At 46.8% G+C, this 15,152-nt stretch overlaps 1 protein-coding gene across 4 annotated transcripts in view; it reads left to right on the forward strand.

Moving 5' to 3' along the window:
- The window catches only part of RAB11FIP3 (RAB11 family interacting protein 3), a 115,580-nt gene that overhangs the window by 70,093 nt on the left and 30,335 nt on the right, over positions 1-15,152 (forward strand). For all 4 annotated transcript variants that reach the window (XM_019648738.1, XM_019648740.1, XM_019648739.1 and 1 more), the window contains exons 2-3: positions 7,353-7,446; positions 14,415-14,506. In XM_019648738.1, the coding sequence (XP_019504283.1) occupies positions 7,353-7,446; positions 14,415-14,506 (186 nt within the window). The remainder of the gene's footprint in view (positions 1-7,352; positions 7,447-14,414; positions 14,507-15,152) is intronic.

The raw sequence follows: 15,152 nt of genomic DNA on the forward strand, positions 1-15,152 counted from the left end.
TGTCCTTTTGTTCTTCAGTCTAGTTGTGGAGGACGTTGCTTCACTGGCCCATGTTGGTATTATCATTGCACTCTTCCTGGGTGAGGCAGATCGGTTGCCGGCCTCTAAATGGCCGCTCAGGGCGGCTCTTGGCAGCTCACACCGGCTGCCGGCCACACACGGTAGCTTATCGCAGCCCACTGCAGCAGGGGCTGCAGCCTACACCGTCACTGGCGACTCACGGCAGCCCAGCTCCAGGTCGAGCTGTTGTTCAGCATCTTAGCTCTAGAGGGCAGTGTCACTGGCCCTCATGTGGGATCCGAACCGGGGCCTTGTTGCTCAGAGCTGGCGCCCCAGGCCAGCTCCTAACCAACTCGCCACTCGGCTGGCCCCCCCAATGACTTCTTTTCTAGAATGAGTTCACAAACTTTATTGTATGTCCTCATATATCCTTCCTGTCTACTGTTTATAAACTTTTAAAATTATGTGATATTTAGTCTCTTCTAGACTTATCAAAACGACTTCTTTTTGCTCCTCCCTAACATCTAAGTAAGGAAAGTTGGAAATGGCATCTTGAGTGTTGGTGCTGGCCAGGACACCCACCTCCCGGAGCAAAGCTAGGTGGAGCTGTCTGCACCTGAGAGCTCCACATGGCCGCGGGCCTTGTGGTTTCCTTCAGGTGGGTGCCTTGGGTGTGCACAGGCCACTGCAGCTCACTCAGGACAGCTAAGGAGACTTCTCAGAAAGAGCAGGGAAAACCCCGTGTATGTTCATTTAGGTGCTTTACAGATGCTCTTAGAGACAAGGGCCGGTGCCGTGAGGTAGGCCGGCTGCCACTCTCAATACAGACGTTCAGGAACGATCCATAATCAGGCTGTTGAGGGTTTCTTTTCTCTCTACCTGCTCCTGCCCACCCCGCACGTCTGGTGTCAAGTTTATGAATAGCTAAGGGAGCCCCTGGGTTTCTCATCAACATGGCTACTCCCCCCTCACCCCCATACCACAGTTTGTTTATGCATCCTTTTGTTGATGGACATTTGGGTTGTGTCCATTTTTTTGGCCATTACAAATAAAGTTTCTATGATCCTTCATGTCCGAGTCTTTGCATGGACACATGTGTTCATTCCTTTCTTACCTAGGAATGAAATGACTGGGTCTTATCTTAGGTACATGGTTAACTCTTTAAGGAATTTCCAAACAATTTTCCAAAGTGGTTGTGTAATTTTACGTTCCCAACAGCAGTGTATGAGAATTCCAGTTTCTCCATGCCCTCCCAAACACATGGTGTATGCAGTATGGCCTGTCCTTTTAATTGTATAATAGCTATGCAAATAGATGTGTACCTTATCGTTTTAATTTGCAGTCCCCTAGTGACTATGGATATTGATGTGAATCCTTTTAAATCTATTGAAACTTGTTTTATGGTCCCGAATATAGTCTGTCTTGGTAACTGTTGTTTGAAAGGAATGTGCATTCTACTTCTGTTGTCTGGAGTGTTCTGTACATGTTAGGTAGGTTGAGGTGCTTGATAGTAGTAGTGGTTGTCACAAGGGGCAGAAACGGGGTGAATGTCTCCCGATGCAATGCTGTGCTTTCAGCACAATTTCTGCAGCCCTGTTTCTGTAGTTGGAGTTAACTGTGGTTAGACAGCTCCGTTCCCCTCTCTTCTCTTGCAGATTATGTTTCCACATCATAGCTGAAACAATATAATTTGTTAGTAACTTTCTCATATTAGAATGATCTCCCAGGAGCCAGCTTCATCCATCCGTTTGTACCTGGTCGCAGTGGGTTTTTCTCCTATAATGTTTTTGTAACTTGCTGTGTCATTTACTGGAGAAGGGGCTCCTTGCTTTCACTGCCCTGTTGTTCGTCTCTTGGCTTGGTTTGCTGGCTCTGCTGAGTTTCCAAGAAAAGGCAGGTTCTTATTTTTCAGTCTTAATTGTTTTTGTTTTTGTTTTCCTGAAACCTTGTGAGTGGAGAACTCTGGGCTTGCATAATTGGAACCATCCCCACATCATTGACTACATGGAAGTTGATTTATTTTCCAAAGAAAATATAGTTCAAGTGGACTTTAAAATATATATACTTTGATTCATCATTGCTCATTCTTACGTGGTAACATATTAAAGGGCCTATTCCCAGTTAATTATTTGTTTAAAAAGCATTGGGTTAATGTTTCAGAGTGAATGACTTGGTACTTTGTATTCAATTAGTAGCTTCGCTGTTAAAATTCTTAGGAATCTTAAGGACAGACTGGCCATCATGGCTTCCAGGTTAGATAACTGTGGGTACCCAGCAAGGTTCTCAGGAGACACCATGTGCTTCAGAAATGAAGGCTTTTGTGAGATAAGGAGCGAGGCATTCAGTTATTTCAAGAAGTCAGCTGACGAGTGGACTCCAAGCCCAGTGTCTCAAACACCCAGGGCCCTGGGGTGGAGGGACGGAGGCTGCCACCTTCTCCCTGTTGTGGAGGAGGCAGAGGGAGATATACCGTCTTTGACTTGAGAACCCTGGACTGTTAGGATCAGTCAGCTTGAGCTGGTCCCGTTCCAGTCTGGCTCTTCTGTTGCTCATTGTCAACAAATGATGGTGAGAGAGCTGGACTTGGCAGCATCTGCCATCCTGCCCAGCACCGAGGAGGCCCTGAGGGATATTTGTGAATGGCATGGATTAATGGGTTTGGCCTCAGCCAGGGCTCATATGTCCATCATAGTCTTAGCTCTAATTCTCCACCTTTGAAGCACCCTGTCTACACCCCATCCCTAAATATCCTTATGCCAAAACCCTCCTACCTTTTGGGGTTTCCTGGATGGACTTTACCTCTTTTTGTGGTCAAAAGTCAGCTCTTCCTGGCTAAACACATCCTTTTTTCCCCTTCTCCCTTCCCACTATCTTTCCTCTCTTTCTTGCTTGATCTTTGCTCTTTTTCTCCCTTCTCCTCCCCCCCCCCCCATTTTCATTATGGAAAAATTCAAGCCTACACAGAATTAGAGAGAATAATAGTGTAATGCTTTTCTAGTGCCCCACTCCCAGCCCCAGCAACTCTCAGTCACGGCCATTCAGTAATCATATATGTGCCTTAGCCCCAGATTTTTGAAATATCTCTAAATATTTTAGTATATCAAAAAAGCAATGTGCTTTTAAAAAATTACTAAAATATCATTATCACACCTACAAAAATTAACAATTCCTTAATATAAAATATTCAGTCAGTTTTCAGTGTCCAGGCTTAGTATTCAAATTTCTAATAATCTTATAAATGTGATTAAAAAAATAATTTATTTGAATTAGAATCCAAAAAAGTCTTTACATGGCAGTAGGTTGACATGTCTCCTAGGTCTCTTAATGAAGGTTTCCTTTCCATCTTTTTTTTTTTCCCTTTAAAATAGGTCACTTATCTCTCTCTTTCAAGATTTTGCTGATTACATCCCTGCGATATTGTCGAAACATGTTGCTTTGATCATTGCTTTTTCTGTAAATTGGTAGTTGGATTCCAGTTCGATTTAGGTGGTGTCACACACTTCCATCAGGAGGCAGTTGGGGTCTGGTTGTCTGTCTTTCTGTGCCCTTAGGAGGCACTGAGGGTCATTGTAATGGACATTGTTTATGTCCATTACATCATCAAGGACTGCAGGATGGTGACGTTCTAATCCCATCATTCCTTCTTCATTTATTGGCTGGATCGCTCCTTAAAGAGACCCTCCCCCTCACCATTGCTTGCCGTGAGTTACAGTTTGTATGGGAAAGACAGGCTAACTGCTTGGTTCTTTCCCTTTATTTATTAGTTTTCATAATAATAACTTGGTTCACTAGTGTCCTCCAATAATGACTAGTTACTTTTTTACCATAATTTTTGCCTTCCTGGGTTGAAACGTGTTTGATGTATTTATCATTCTCATCAGTGCTCATCTTGTTTCATTTTTGGCTGTGAAAGCCTCTTCAGATTGGCTCCCGAGTTCTTTGATGTGACCTAGTAAAGTCTTTGATAGCTTCTTTGCTTCCAGGTATCACAAGCTATTCCAGGCTCAGCTTACACAATTCCTGGCATTTCTCCAAGGGTCCTGATTCCTTTTAATGGAAAATGGAATTGAAATACCACAACCTAGGTGCTACGGGTGCCCACGGTTAATTGGACAGAATTAGAAGATTTTTGTTTTATTATTCATATATCGTGAGTGATACCTCATAGTGATACTTAAAAATTCAAATTCAGGATTATAGGGTGTTTGCCAACTATCTTCAGTTTTATATCATTTTCTCCTTTTTCAATCATGTGGAGAACCCCAGCCCTGAACAACACTTAGAATGATGGAATTAGAGTATTCCTTATTACTTGGTGTTGCTGCTGAAAAGATTAATGATAGTCTAATTTTCTTTTATGAAGACTTAATTTTTGCATAGCTACTCAAAGAATTTTTTTTCTTTTCCTTTAAAATCCAAGAAATTCACCAGATTAAGTCTTGGAGTAGGTCTTTTGGGGTTAGGAGTTGATATTCTTAGGTACCCGATGTGTTCTTTCAATAATGTAATTTTTTTTAAGGGAAGTTCTTTTAAATGTAGTTTTGATATTTGTTCTGTACCCTTGCTTTGACTTTTCTTCCTAGGGACTTGTTATCCATCCTAATGTGTCTTTGCCTTACTTCCAAATTTATCACTTCCTCTGGAATCCTTTTTATCTCTTTATTCATTTATTTTTAAGAGCTTTATTGAAGTTTAATTTATATGCCATAAAATTCACCAACTGTAAGTGTATAAATCAATGAATTTTAGTAAATTTGTAGAGTTATGCAGTCATCACCACAGCCTAATTTTAAAATATTTCCCCACTCCAAAAAGATCCCTCGTGCTGTTTGCAGTCAGTCTGCTCCCACCCCATACTTGCCAGGCAACCACTGATCTTTCTATCTCTGTAGATTTTTGTTTTATGAACATTTCCTATAAATGAAAGAATATAATTTATAGTCTTTTATATTTAGCAGAATGTTTTTGAGGTTCATTCATGCTGTAGCATGTATCAGTATTTCATTCGTTTTTGTGGCTGAATGATATAGGCTATTGTATCGATGGACCACATTTTGCTTATCCTTTTTTCAGTTGATGGATATTTGAGTTGCTTTTGCTCTTTTGCTGTTATGAAGAATGCTGCTTGTTATGACTATTTGCATCACACCTTTGTTTGGACATGTTTTCCTTCCTCTTGGGTCAATACGTAAGAGTGCAGTTGCTTGGGCCAGCCGAGTGGCGTGTTGGTTAGGAGTTGGCTTGGGACACCAGCTCTGAGCAGCAGGGCCCCGGTTTGGATCCCACATATGAGGGCCAGTGACGATGCGCCCTCTACAGCTAAGATGGTGAACAACAGCTCGTCCTGGAGCTGGGCTGCTGTGAGTCGCTGGCGACAGCGTAGGCTGCAGTGGGGCTGGCTGGCAGCTGGCTTGCGCTTTCGTGAGCTGCCGTGAGCCACCGTGAATGGCTGTCTAATGGCCAGCGAGTGACTGCCTCACCCAGGAAGAGCGCAATGATAATATCAACATGGGCCAGTGAAGCGACGTCCTCCACTATCATGTCACGCGTGACAAGGGCTGGGGAGGGGTGGCGAAGGGTTAAGAAATCACAAGAGTCATAAGTAGAGTTTCTGCGGGCCAGGGGTCTAGTCTCTGCAGACTGAGAGTGAGCCCTGATACTGGCAGGCGAATAACTTTTATTTACAACTGTCACAAAGAAGTCAATTTGAATATCTATACCCAGTTAATTGATTCGATTAGACTGGCAGCTGCTTCACCGAAACTCATTGTGATCAAGCACAAGTTGTGCTTTCACACATACATATGACCATCCAGAGACCACCGGATAAGGAAGTTTTACCGAGATCATTCCCTCGGGTCTCAGCATTCCAAGACACTTCCTTGTGACTTCAAAGGATCAGTGCGCAGGAGCATTCGAGTGGGCAGCTGCAAAGTGACATTCCACAACTAGACTGAAGAACAAAAGGACAGCAACTTGTCTGTTCCTCTTCCCCGATTCCCCAACGCTGTTCCCTTCCCCCAATTCCCCAATAAAATCTTTAAAAAAAAAAAGAAAAAAGAAAAAACAAGAGTGGAGTTGCTGTATTATTAATATATGGTAAGCTTATGTTTAACTTTTCAGGGAACTGCCAAATGATTTCCAAATTGGCCAGACCATTTTACATTCCTCCTAGCAATATATGAGATTCCAGGTTTTCCACATCCTCGCCAACCCTTGTTATCAGCTGTAATTTTGATTATAGCTGCTCTAGTGAGTGATATCTATCTGGTGGTGGTTTTTTGTTTGTTTGTTTTGTTTTAAGGAGGGCCGCACCTCACAGTGACCCATGTGGGAATCCAACTGGCAACCTTGGTGTTATCAGCACCACACTCTAAATCTCGTTGTGGTTTTAATTTGCATTTTCCTAAGGACTCATGATCTTGAGCATCTTTTCATGTGCTTGTCAGCCATTTGTATATCTTGTTTGATGAAATAACTGTTTAAATTTTTTGCCCATTTAAAAAAATTGTGGGTTTTTTGTCTTGGTGAATGGTGAGATTTCTTTATACATCCTAGATAGAAGTCCTTTACCAGATATATGATTTACAAATATTTTTTCCCCCAGTCTGTGTTTTGTCTTTTAGTTTTACTAATGGTGCCTTTTGAAGTACCAAAGATTTAAATTTTGATGAAATTCAGTTTATACTTAGAAATATAAGTATCTTTTTTCAGAAGAGTTTCATTCTCTGTAACATTCACGTGTGAATTATCCTTACTTTTTTTTTTTTTTTTTTTTAAGCTGAGCCATTCTGCCACCAGTTGGCAGCTCAGCGGCTGCTCAGCTTGGGCCAGGAATTGAACCTCTGTTGCTCAGAGCTCAAACTCTTGAGCGAGCTCTTAACCAACTGAGCCACTTGGCCGGCCCTTCCTGCTTACTTTTTTTTATTTTTGATATCCACCGTCTACTTGCTGAAGGTATTTTCACTAAGGAATCTGCACAGCAGTCAGAATGGATGGGTGGGTCTGTGCTGTGTGGAATAGTCTAGATACTGTCTAGAATAATATCTAAAACATCAACACTGACTATCTTTCTACTCAAGAAGCAGGGCTGTTGGCTTTTGAGAGCAGGATCTTATTCCGTCACTCGTGGTCCTACGAGCTGTGGGCACCTGCTTCCCAGGATACCGCCCGTTTCTCTGGCTGGAGCTGTTGCTGGCCTTCGGATCCGAGGAACCAGTGGCTCTTAACTTTCAGCACCACGCCTTGCAAGTGGGCTGCTGCTTTGAATGTGGTGAAAGGTCAAGTGCATGATACACCACCCTCCAGTTTTGAAAAGGCTTGGGTAACATATTCTCACTTGGCAATTGCAGGTGAAGGACTTAACGAAATACTTGGATCCCAGTGGGCTCGGCGTGATCAGTTTTGAAGACTTCTACCGAGGGATCGAGGCGATCAGAAATGGAGGTCAGTCATCCCCGCTCCTTCCTCAGCCCCAGCACTGGCCTCCCCTCTCCTTCAGCCACCCTTCCCAAGGACCCAACTCCTCAGGCTCCTTCTGTTGAACTTAACATCTTCCCTTCTCTTTGAAGCCCCTACAGTGCCCCAGGTTTTTATCTTTTTTTTTTTTTTTTAGCTGAGCCATCCCGCCACCTGTTGGCAGCTCAGCGGCTGCTCAGCTCGGGCTGACTCGAACCACTGTTGCTCAGAGCTCAAACTCTTGAGCGAGCTCTTAACCAACTGAGCCACTCAGCCGGCCCGCCCCAGGTTTTTAGAATGCATTCTCTCCTTTCTTGTTCTTTGCTCCTCACACAGCCTGTCTTCCAGAACTGACTGACTCAGCTCCTTATCCATAATGTTAGAAGGCTACTGCCACTTTCCCCAAAGTGTTTTTAATGACGACTTTCAAACATACAGAAATATTGAGAGACTCACACAGTGAACAGTGACAGTGTTCCTTTCACCTGTGTGCTACAGGCAACATTTTTCTGTATCTGTGTTAGCCATCCATCCTCCTGTCTGTCTAACACTCCATTCTCTTTTTTCTAGTAGGATGCCTTTCAAGTCAGCAGACTTCCATACACTTCACCCGAAACACTTCAGCACGTGTATCAATCATTTGTTTTGCAGTCTTTTTTTGAGTAAAAATTTACCTACAGTGGAATGCACAAATATTACGTGTGCCATTCTGTGAATTTTGATAAATTCTTAGGCCTGGTAATACAAATCCCTATCAAGTGTATTAGCATCTCTGCAGACAGTTTCCTCACGTCCTTCCAGACATACCCTCCCTCCTTTCGATACCTCCTTTCTTGTCGCCATAGATTAGCTTTGCCTCTCGTGGACTTCATATAAATAAAATCGTCAGTACTTGCTCTTGCGTCTGGCTTCTCCTTGCATGTGATGTTTCTGAAGCTCACCCGTGTTGTTTCAAGTATCATGAGGCTGCTTTTCTTTTGTGGGGTAGCGCTCCCTCGAATTCCTGTAACACAGGCTTGCCCACTCCCCAGGGGTGGACACTTGTTTGGGACTAGGATAGTTCCAGTTTGGGGCTATTATGAAGAAAGCTTCTATTGACATCTGTGTCCACGTCTGTGTAGACACATGTTTTCATGTCCTCGGGGCCTTTACCTGGCAGTGCGGTGGCTGGTCATGTGCATATGAGCTTAGTTCCTTACAGAACTGTCAGACGTCCTTCCAAATGGTTGTACTAGTTTACTGTCTCACCAGTTGCTCATACACTGCCCTCTTCAAATGAAACCCTGAAGCTCTGAGTAAATCTTTCCTTCTCATTCCCCATCTTCAGCCAGGTGGTGCAGGTAGGGGTGATGGTGGTGAAAAGTCACCAGTCACAGGCTTTTCTCCTCCTTCCTGCACTTCTGCAGAGAAAGCGGGGCATAAACAGACTCGGCAGGGCCCGTGGTCATTGTGGTGGCCTGGTTGCGGGGTGCCCTTGAAGCTGAGGTCCTACCAGCAATTGTTGGTAGAGTCATCTGTCTTGTCTGTCACCTCCCCAAAATTATTGCTCCACGGTGTCACATAGACGCTGGGTTTCCTGAAACACTGGGTAGCGTTCTGTGGATGGAGCCCTGTGTGTTACCAGCTCAGGGACCCCCTGGTGAGCTGGTAGCCAGGGTGCTGGTGCATACAGAACACGCAAGGAGGGAGGAAACAGTGTGGTAGCTGGGGCCGAGCTTATTACCTTATCTGTGGGTCGACGGCATCCGTGTGTCCCAGGGATTAAATCTAAAGGGATTGGTTGGAGCTCTGGTCTTGGACATGACCCTGGTGATCTCTGCACCTGCCAGCGGGGGGTCTAGATCGGGCTTGTTCAGGTTTGGGTGGTTTAGGAGCCCAGATTCCTCTTAAGTCTCAAGGCTAGGAGCAGCGGTTGCAGCTGGGCTGGGGGGAGTGGGCAGAAAGGAGCACCAGGCAGAGGCCAGAGAGAGATGTTGCCTAGGCCGTCTGTGTTGCCCTGAGGCCCCCTCTAAGCCTGGGTTCAGGCTGGCGGCTGCTCTGTGGGCCATGGTTAGTGCAAACTGGAGCACGCTCTTCTGTAGGAGTTTCTGGATTGTGCCCTGGGAATCAGCATGTGCCCACAGAAAACGGTGACTCAGGCAGCGCAGCCCGGTTCGCTGTAATAAAATGCTCTGGGCATTGGAGCTGATTCCGTCTGTTAGGCAGGAGAGGTTGCTGCTGCCGGCCCACGTGGCTGTCTCGTGGGTTGCATGTGTCTTGAAGTTCAGTGACTTAAGGAGTGTGGCGATGTCTATCAGTCTGGTGAGAGAAAATGGCCATCTGAGAATGGGCTGTCTCCCTGAGTCCTGACCTTTTCTTAATGGTTACCGTCTGCCCCCAAGTGCTGAGACAGGGTCTCTGCCCACCTGCCTCCCTCTTCCTCACCTTTGCCTGGGCTGTTCCCACCACAGCTGGGGCATCCTCTGTCCTTCCCAGGGCTTGGCAGAGAGGAGCCTAAGGCGAGGCCCTGGGAGGGATTTGGGACTCCCTGCCTCTGCCTGAGAGGAGCTGGCCAGGGCTCTTCTATCTCCAACCAGAGCTCGCTCCAGCCTGTTCTCCAATTTGGACCTCTCCGGGCTCACCTGGCCTGTACACCTGGTTCCTTCCCATCCCCCAGGCACCTGGCCTTCTGCATCCTGTTTGTTCAGCACTACAGCTGCACTTCCTCCTGTTTTGGGGAGCAATCCGGAGGACTCTGTACTTGAGCCTCCAAGTCAGTTCGCCTTGGGAAATTTGTCCTGTCTCCGCTGGCCCACACATACCACTGAGCCCCACTGGGGTTGTTTGAATCTCTTTGTTTTTACATTCTATTTAGTAATGTTTCCACTTTGATTTGATTAAACATAAAACCTCCTGGCCAGTCCTGGAGTTAGCATAGATGCTCCAGGAAATGGTGCTGTTTTTTCAATGGCGAGAACATTCTGGAATAGAAGCATCCCCAGAGGGTAGGGCTTGGTCTGAACATGATGCCACATCATGGGGTGCATTGCAGGTGTTGCCTCCCCACTCCAGCCCTGCACTGTTTAGCGTGCGTGGAACATACCTCTGCTCCTGAAGTGAGCTGGTGGGCCCTGGACCCTGGGGGACAGTCTGCTGCTGAGGTGTTGTAGTTGAGGGGGCAGAGGATGGGGGCCACAGACAGGGTTGGTGAAGGGGGTGGTCCCGACAACAATGGGGCCGGGTCCCTGGGTGGGTGGGCTGAGGGGAGGCTTTAGTGCTGAGAGCTTGAATCAGGCTGGATGGAGGGGCACCAGCCAAGGGAGGGCACAGCTGAGACCTCCATGGACCACGGGGTTGGCCACTGTTGAGCCTGTTGCAGGCTCTGGGAGGCACAGAGTCCCTTGCCCTTGGGAGCTGGCTTTCTAGTGGAGGACAGCCCACAAACAATAAGGCAGAACAGCTACAAAAGGTGACAGGAGCTCAGGAGGAGGTCAGTGGAGGCCTTCCCAAGAAAGTCTGGGAAGGGACAGCAGGGTCTAGGTGGGGGGCCTGAGGAGAGCACGCTTTGTGTGTTTGGGAGCCACAAGGAGGCCAGTGTGGCTGGTTTGAGCAACCAGGATCAGAAGGTGGGGGTGAGGCTCTGCTGTGGGCACTGTGGGAGGGCTCGACCTTGTCAGGAGGCCTCATGGTTTGACCTCCAGCCCAGGCTTACCAAGGGGCTGGTGAGTGGGCTGACCCCTTGGCTCAGCGCCAGCAGAGCAAGACCACCTCAGAGTGGGCGTGAGTGGCTGGGCCTCCAGCTGACTGCAGCTGGGGTGGGCTTTGGGGAGGCAGTGCTGGTGGGGATACCCCATCCTGTGAGTTGGAGGTACTGTTGGGCCCCCTCAGGGCTGCAGGCTTGACTTTGCTTTTTTTTTTTGTAACTTGCAGTTTTTTTCTTTTTTTTGTAATTTGACTTCATTTGAACTTTTGCTAGGAAAGGAGAGTGAAAATAAAATTAAGAGTAAAAGCAAGTCAAAGATACTTCTGAAATTGTTATTTTATAGCATTTGGAAGAATGGAAAGCACCATTTACCTGAATTGCATTTCAGCTCAAGTTCACTCAGGGGTCTGCCCTCCCCTGTGCCTTGGGCCTGTCTCGCCTGTCAGACTTCTGTTCTACATCTAGGAGCAGCATAGCCAGTGACACAATACATTGACCCAGTTTGCAGGGGAAGCGCAAGGAGATTGTTACTGTCATAACCACAGGCCTTATTTTAGGAATAGAATGAGATAGAGAGGGAATTGTTACAAATAGGCCATTCTCTGGCTCATTACTCCCCCCCTCCTGCTCCCCCAGGCTCGGAAGAGTAAGATAAATGCACATCAAAAGTGTCCATTTAATCGAAAAGCATTTTAGTTTTTATAGAGAAAACTGATAGAAGAATCATATTTAGTTCCTATCAAGAATGTAAAAACGCCAGCCATGTTCATATCGCTTCACGGTGTGCAAGACTCCATCACATCCCCATCCCTGGAGTCTGAGCACATCCCCACGTGTCTGAAATGATGGGTGAAGTTTTGAGAGTTTGAAGTTCTGTGTTTCAATTTTTGGAAGAGCAAGCAAGACTGTTAACATCTGAGAGGGAGATCATAGGCCAAAGACATCTCACCTTTTATAAAACGTGTGTGCAGTGTCAAACTCACGAGGGTCATGGTCCGCCTCCACTCCCTGTCCCGGAAATCCAAACCTCCCGTCCACAGCAGTTCTCTTCCCCCATCAGGAGGAGCACAGGTAGTTCTGCTGTGGTTCACCTGCACCAAAGACCCAAACCTCCATTGTAGGGGACCCCAGGGCTGTTGGCCAGTGGGGGGCAGTGAGTGCCCATCCGAAGGCCAACGTGCCCCACATCGGGTTCAGCTTGCTGGGCTTGAAGGCCCCTGCACTCCTGCCAGAGCCTAAGCCACTCAGATACATAGCCACACTCCCAGGGAAAACAATACAAAACAACAGCAACAAAGGTCTCTGTGATTTTGAAAACAAAAGCCACGTCAGGGATTTTGGAATAAGGACCCTAGTCACTTCTGCTGAGCAGTATTGAATTGGAAAGGTGTCTCGTCATTAGCGAATGTCTAAATGCTTGAATCTGCACAGTTGTTGAGGGAAAGCATTATTATTCTGTTTAAATGGAAAGAGCCTTTAGAAACTGAACAGAGCAGCCATGTGTCCTGCTCTGTGGTGAGGGTCCTTCAACGCCCGTCCTCACTTCCCTGGTTACATTGGCTGTTGTAGTGACTTCAAACCACTGACCCTTCAGAACCAGGCGGGGAGCATGGCGGCGGAGGACAGCATTTCCCCATGTGGTTCAGATGCCAAAGGAGGGCCTCTGGCCAAGCAGGCCAGCGATGACCGCTTCAAAGCACTTTTCCCAGGAGCGTCTAGGGAGGCCTGACCTTCCATTTGGCCCTCAGAAGTCTCTCCTCCATGTTTTAACTAAGTGACTGATGTTATGTTAGATTATGTGAAATATATCGAGTAAGTGATTTAAGTAACTGATACATTTTAAATGAGTAAGTACTTCCGTGATCTGTTTTCTGTTCATACCTTGACACCTAATGTATGGGTTTTCCTCACCAAGCAATTCTCCAGTTCAACGCAGATACCACCTGGGTGTCCTACAGTTTAATTCATTCTAGCACCAATTGCTCAGAGTTAGCATGGCCCCACTCAGGTGTCCAGGTTACTCACACTTCTGTCTGACACGATCTCCCCCCTCCCCCCACCCAGGTTTGATCATTTGCTATAATGGCTCATAGAACCCAGGGAAGCACTGTAGTCCTATCACCGGTTTATTGTAAAGGTTCAATGACCAGCCAGGTGACGGGTCCACAACACAGGGGCCTCTGTCCCTGTGGGGTTTGGGATGCTCCACCTTCCTGACATGCTGATGTGTTAACTAACCCAGAAGTTCTCCAAACCTCCTCATTTAGGGTTTTTATGGAGGTTCCATTGTACAGACATGATTGATTAAATTATTGATGATTAGCTCAGTCTCCAGCCTATCCCCTTCCAAGGATGTGTGGAGGTGAAAACTTCTAACCATCTCATCACAAGGTTGGTTCCCCTGGCAACCGGGCCCCATCCTCCAAGAGTCACCTCATTGGTTTAAATCCAGGTACAGTTGAAAGGGTTGAATAATAACAGATGCTCCTCTCATCCCATCACCCAGGAAATTCCCAGGGTTTTAGGAGCTCTGTGCCAGGACTGGGATGAAGACCAAATCAATATTCCTTAGGATATGACAGTATCACAGTAGTGAGGCAACCTCAGGAAACATAAGCCTCTTCTATCCCCTCATGTTCTTCGTAAGGTGTTATATTTGACCACAGCTGGGAGACCCTGGAAGCCAGTACCTTTTCTTTGTGGGAATCAGTCATGTTTGAGAAGTCAGGTCTCTGTTGCTGATGTCAGAATAACAGTCTGTCCGTCATGAAAAGATTGCTTTTCCTCTAAACCTTTTTCTTATTATAAAATAAAACATTTACTGTAGAAGATAAAGTTAAGCAAAAAAAAGAAGAAAATTAAAACTGCCTATGAGCCCAGCACCAAGAACCAGGTGTTGTTAATTTGGTACTATTTCTTCATAACTACACCTCCCCAAACACGTACAATTTTTTTAAAAATTAAGCCTGGCGCCCGATGCTTTTTAAAGCCCATGAGCAGTATTACAGAGCTGATACCATGCTGTTTCTCTCTTACAGTGCCGTCCAGCTCTTTTAAGAAATAGTTGCCATTCAGCCTCCATGCTGCTGCCTCAGAACCCTGGCACAAAGGGCTATTTCAGTGGGGGACCCGCTTTCCAATCCCACCCACGCTGTTTTCTCCCTCCTGGGTTTCTCACAGCCAGTCCAGGCCTCATTGACCACTCGCGACGTTTCCCCCTGGACCTTTCGGAATGGTCTGGGTGACCTGCTGAGCCTGCTCTTCTCTCCCGCAGACTCCAGTGGCCAGCTGTGTGACGTTGTGCCTGCCCAGGACGAGGAGCCGCAGGCCTGCCCCGATGAGTTCGAGGACTTCGTTACTTTTGAGGCAAGTGGTTTGCATGGGTGAGCTGATAGGGGATCTGACCTCACACCTCTTCCTCTGTACACTCTAAGGTCCGCTTCACATAGTGGTCCCCTGAGGTCTTGGTGTAGGAAATGGCCTGACGGGCAGGGCAGGGCAGGGCTCATTGCTGTCCTGTGCACACTGCGGGAGAGGGAGCATTGTGGTCAGTGGGTGCTGGCTTGGGAGGGCTTGTGGTTGCAGCAGGTGGCACATGGGTGTCTACTCTGAGCATTGCACACCTGAGGCCCTGGCAAGAGATGGCCCTTGGGGCCTGTTAGTGGAACGACAGGCTGAGTGGTTAGGGCTTTCCAGTGATGCTGTCACCTGTGCCAGGCTGCCAAGCAAGGCCAGAGCAGGGAACGTGTTGTGAATTTTTTATTGGATCAAATTTCAAACTGTTTTCTGGGTTCAGGGACACTTGACTAACTCCTCACTGTCCTCTGTCCCCTGCCCCCCGAAGAAGCCAGGATTGCAATAGTGACATGCTGTTGCCTGTAAACATGGGTGTTTTGTCCTCTGCCAAGGCTTGGGGAAGATCTGTGAGCATGGCCACAGAAGGCAGACCACTGTCACCATGTGCCACCAGTTGGTTGGGACAGACACTGGGAGATCCCAGGTGGCTGCATCT

This window comes from Hipposideros armiger, unplaced genomic scaffold (assembly GCF_001890085.2).
Source record: "Hipposideros armiger isolate ML-2016 unplaced genomic scaffold, ASM189008v1 scaffold_126, whole genome shotgun sequence".
In the NCBI taxonomy this organism is placed as follows: domain Eukaryota; kingdom Metazoa; phylum Chordata; class Mammalia; order Chiroptera; family Hipposideridae; genus Hipposideros; species Hipposideros armiger.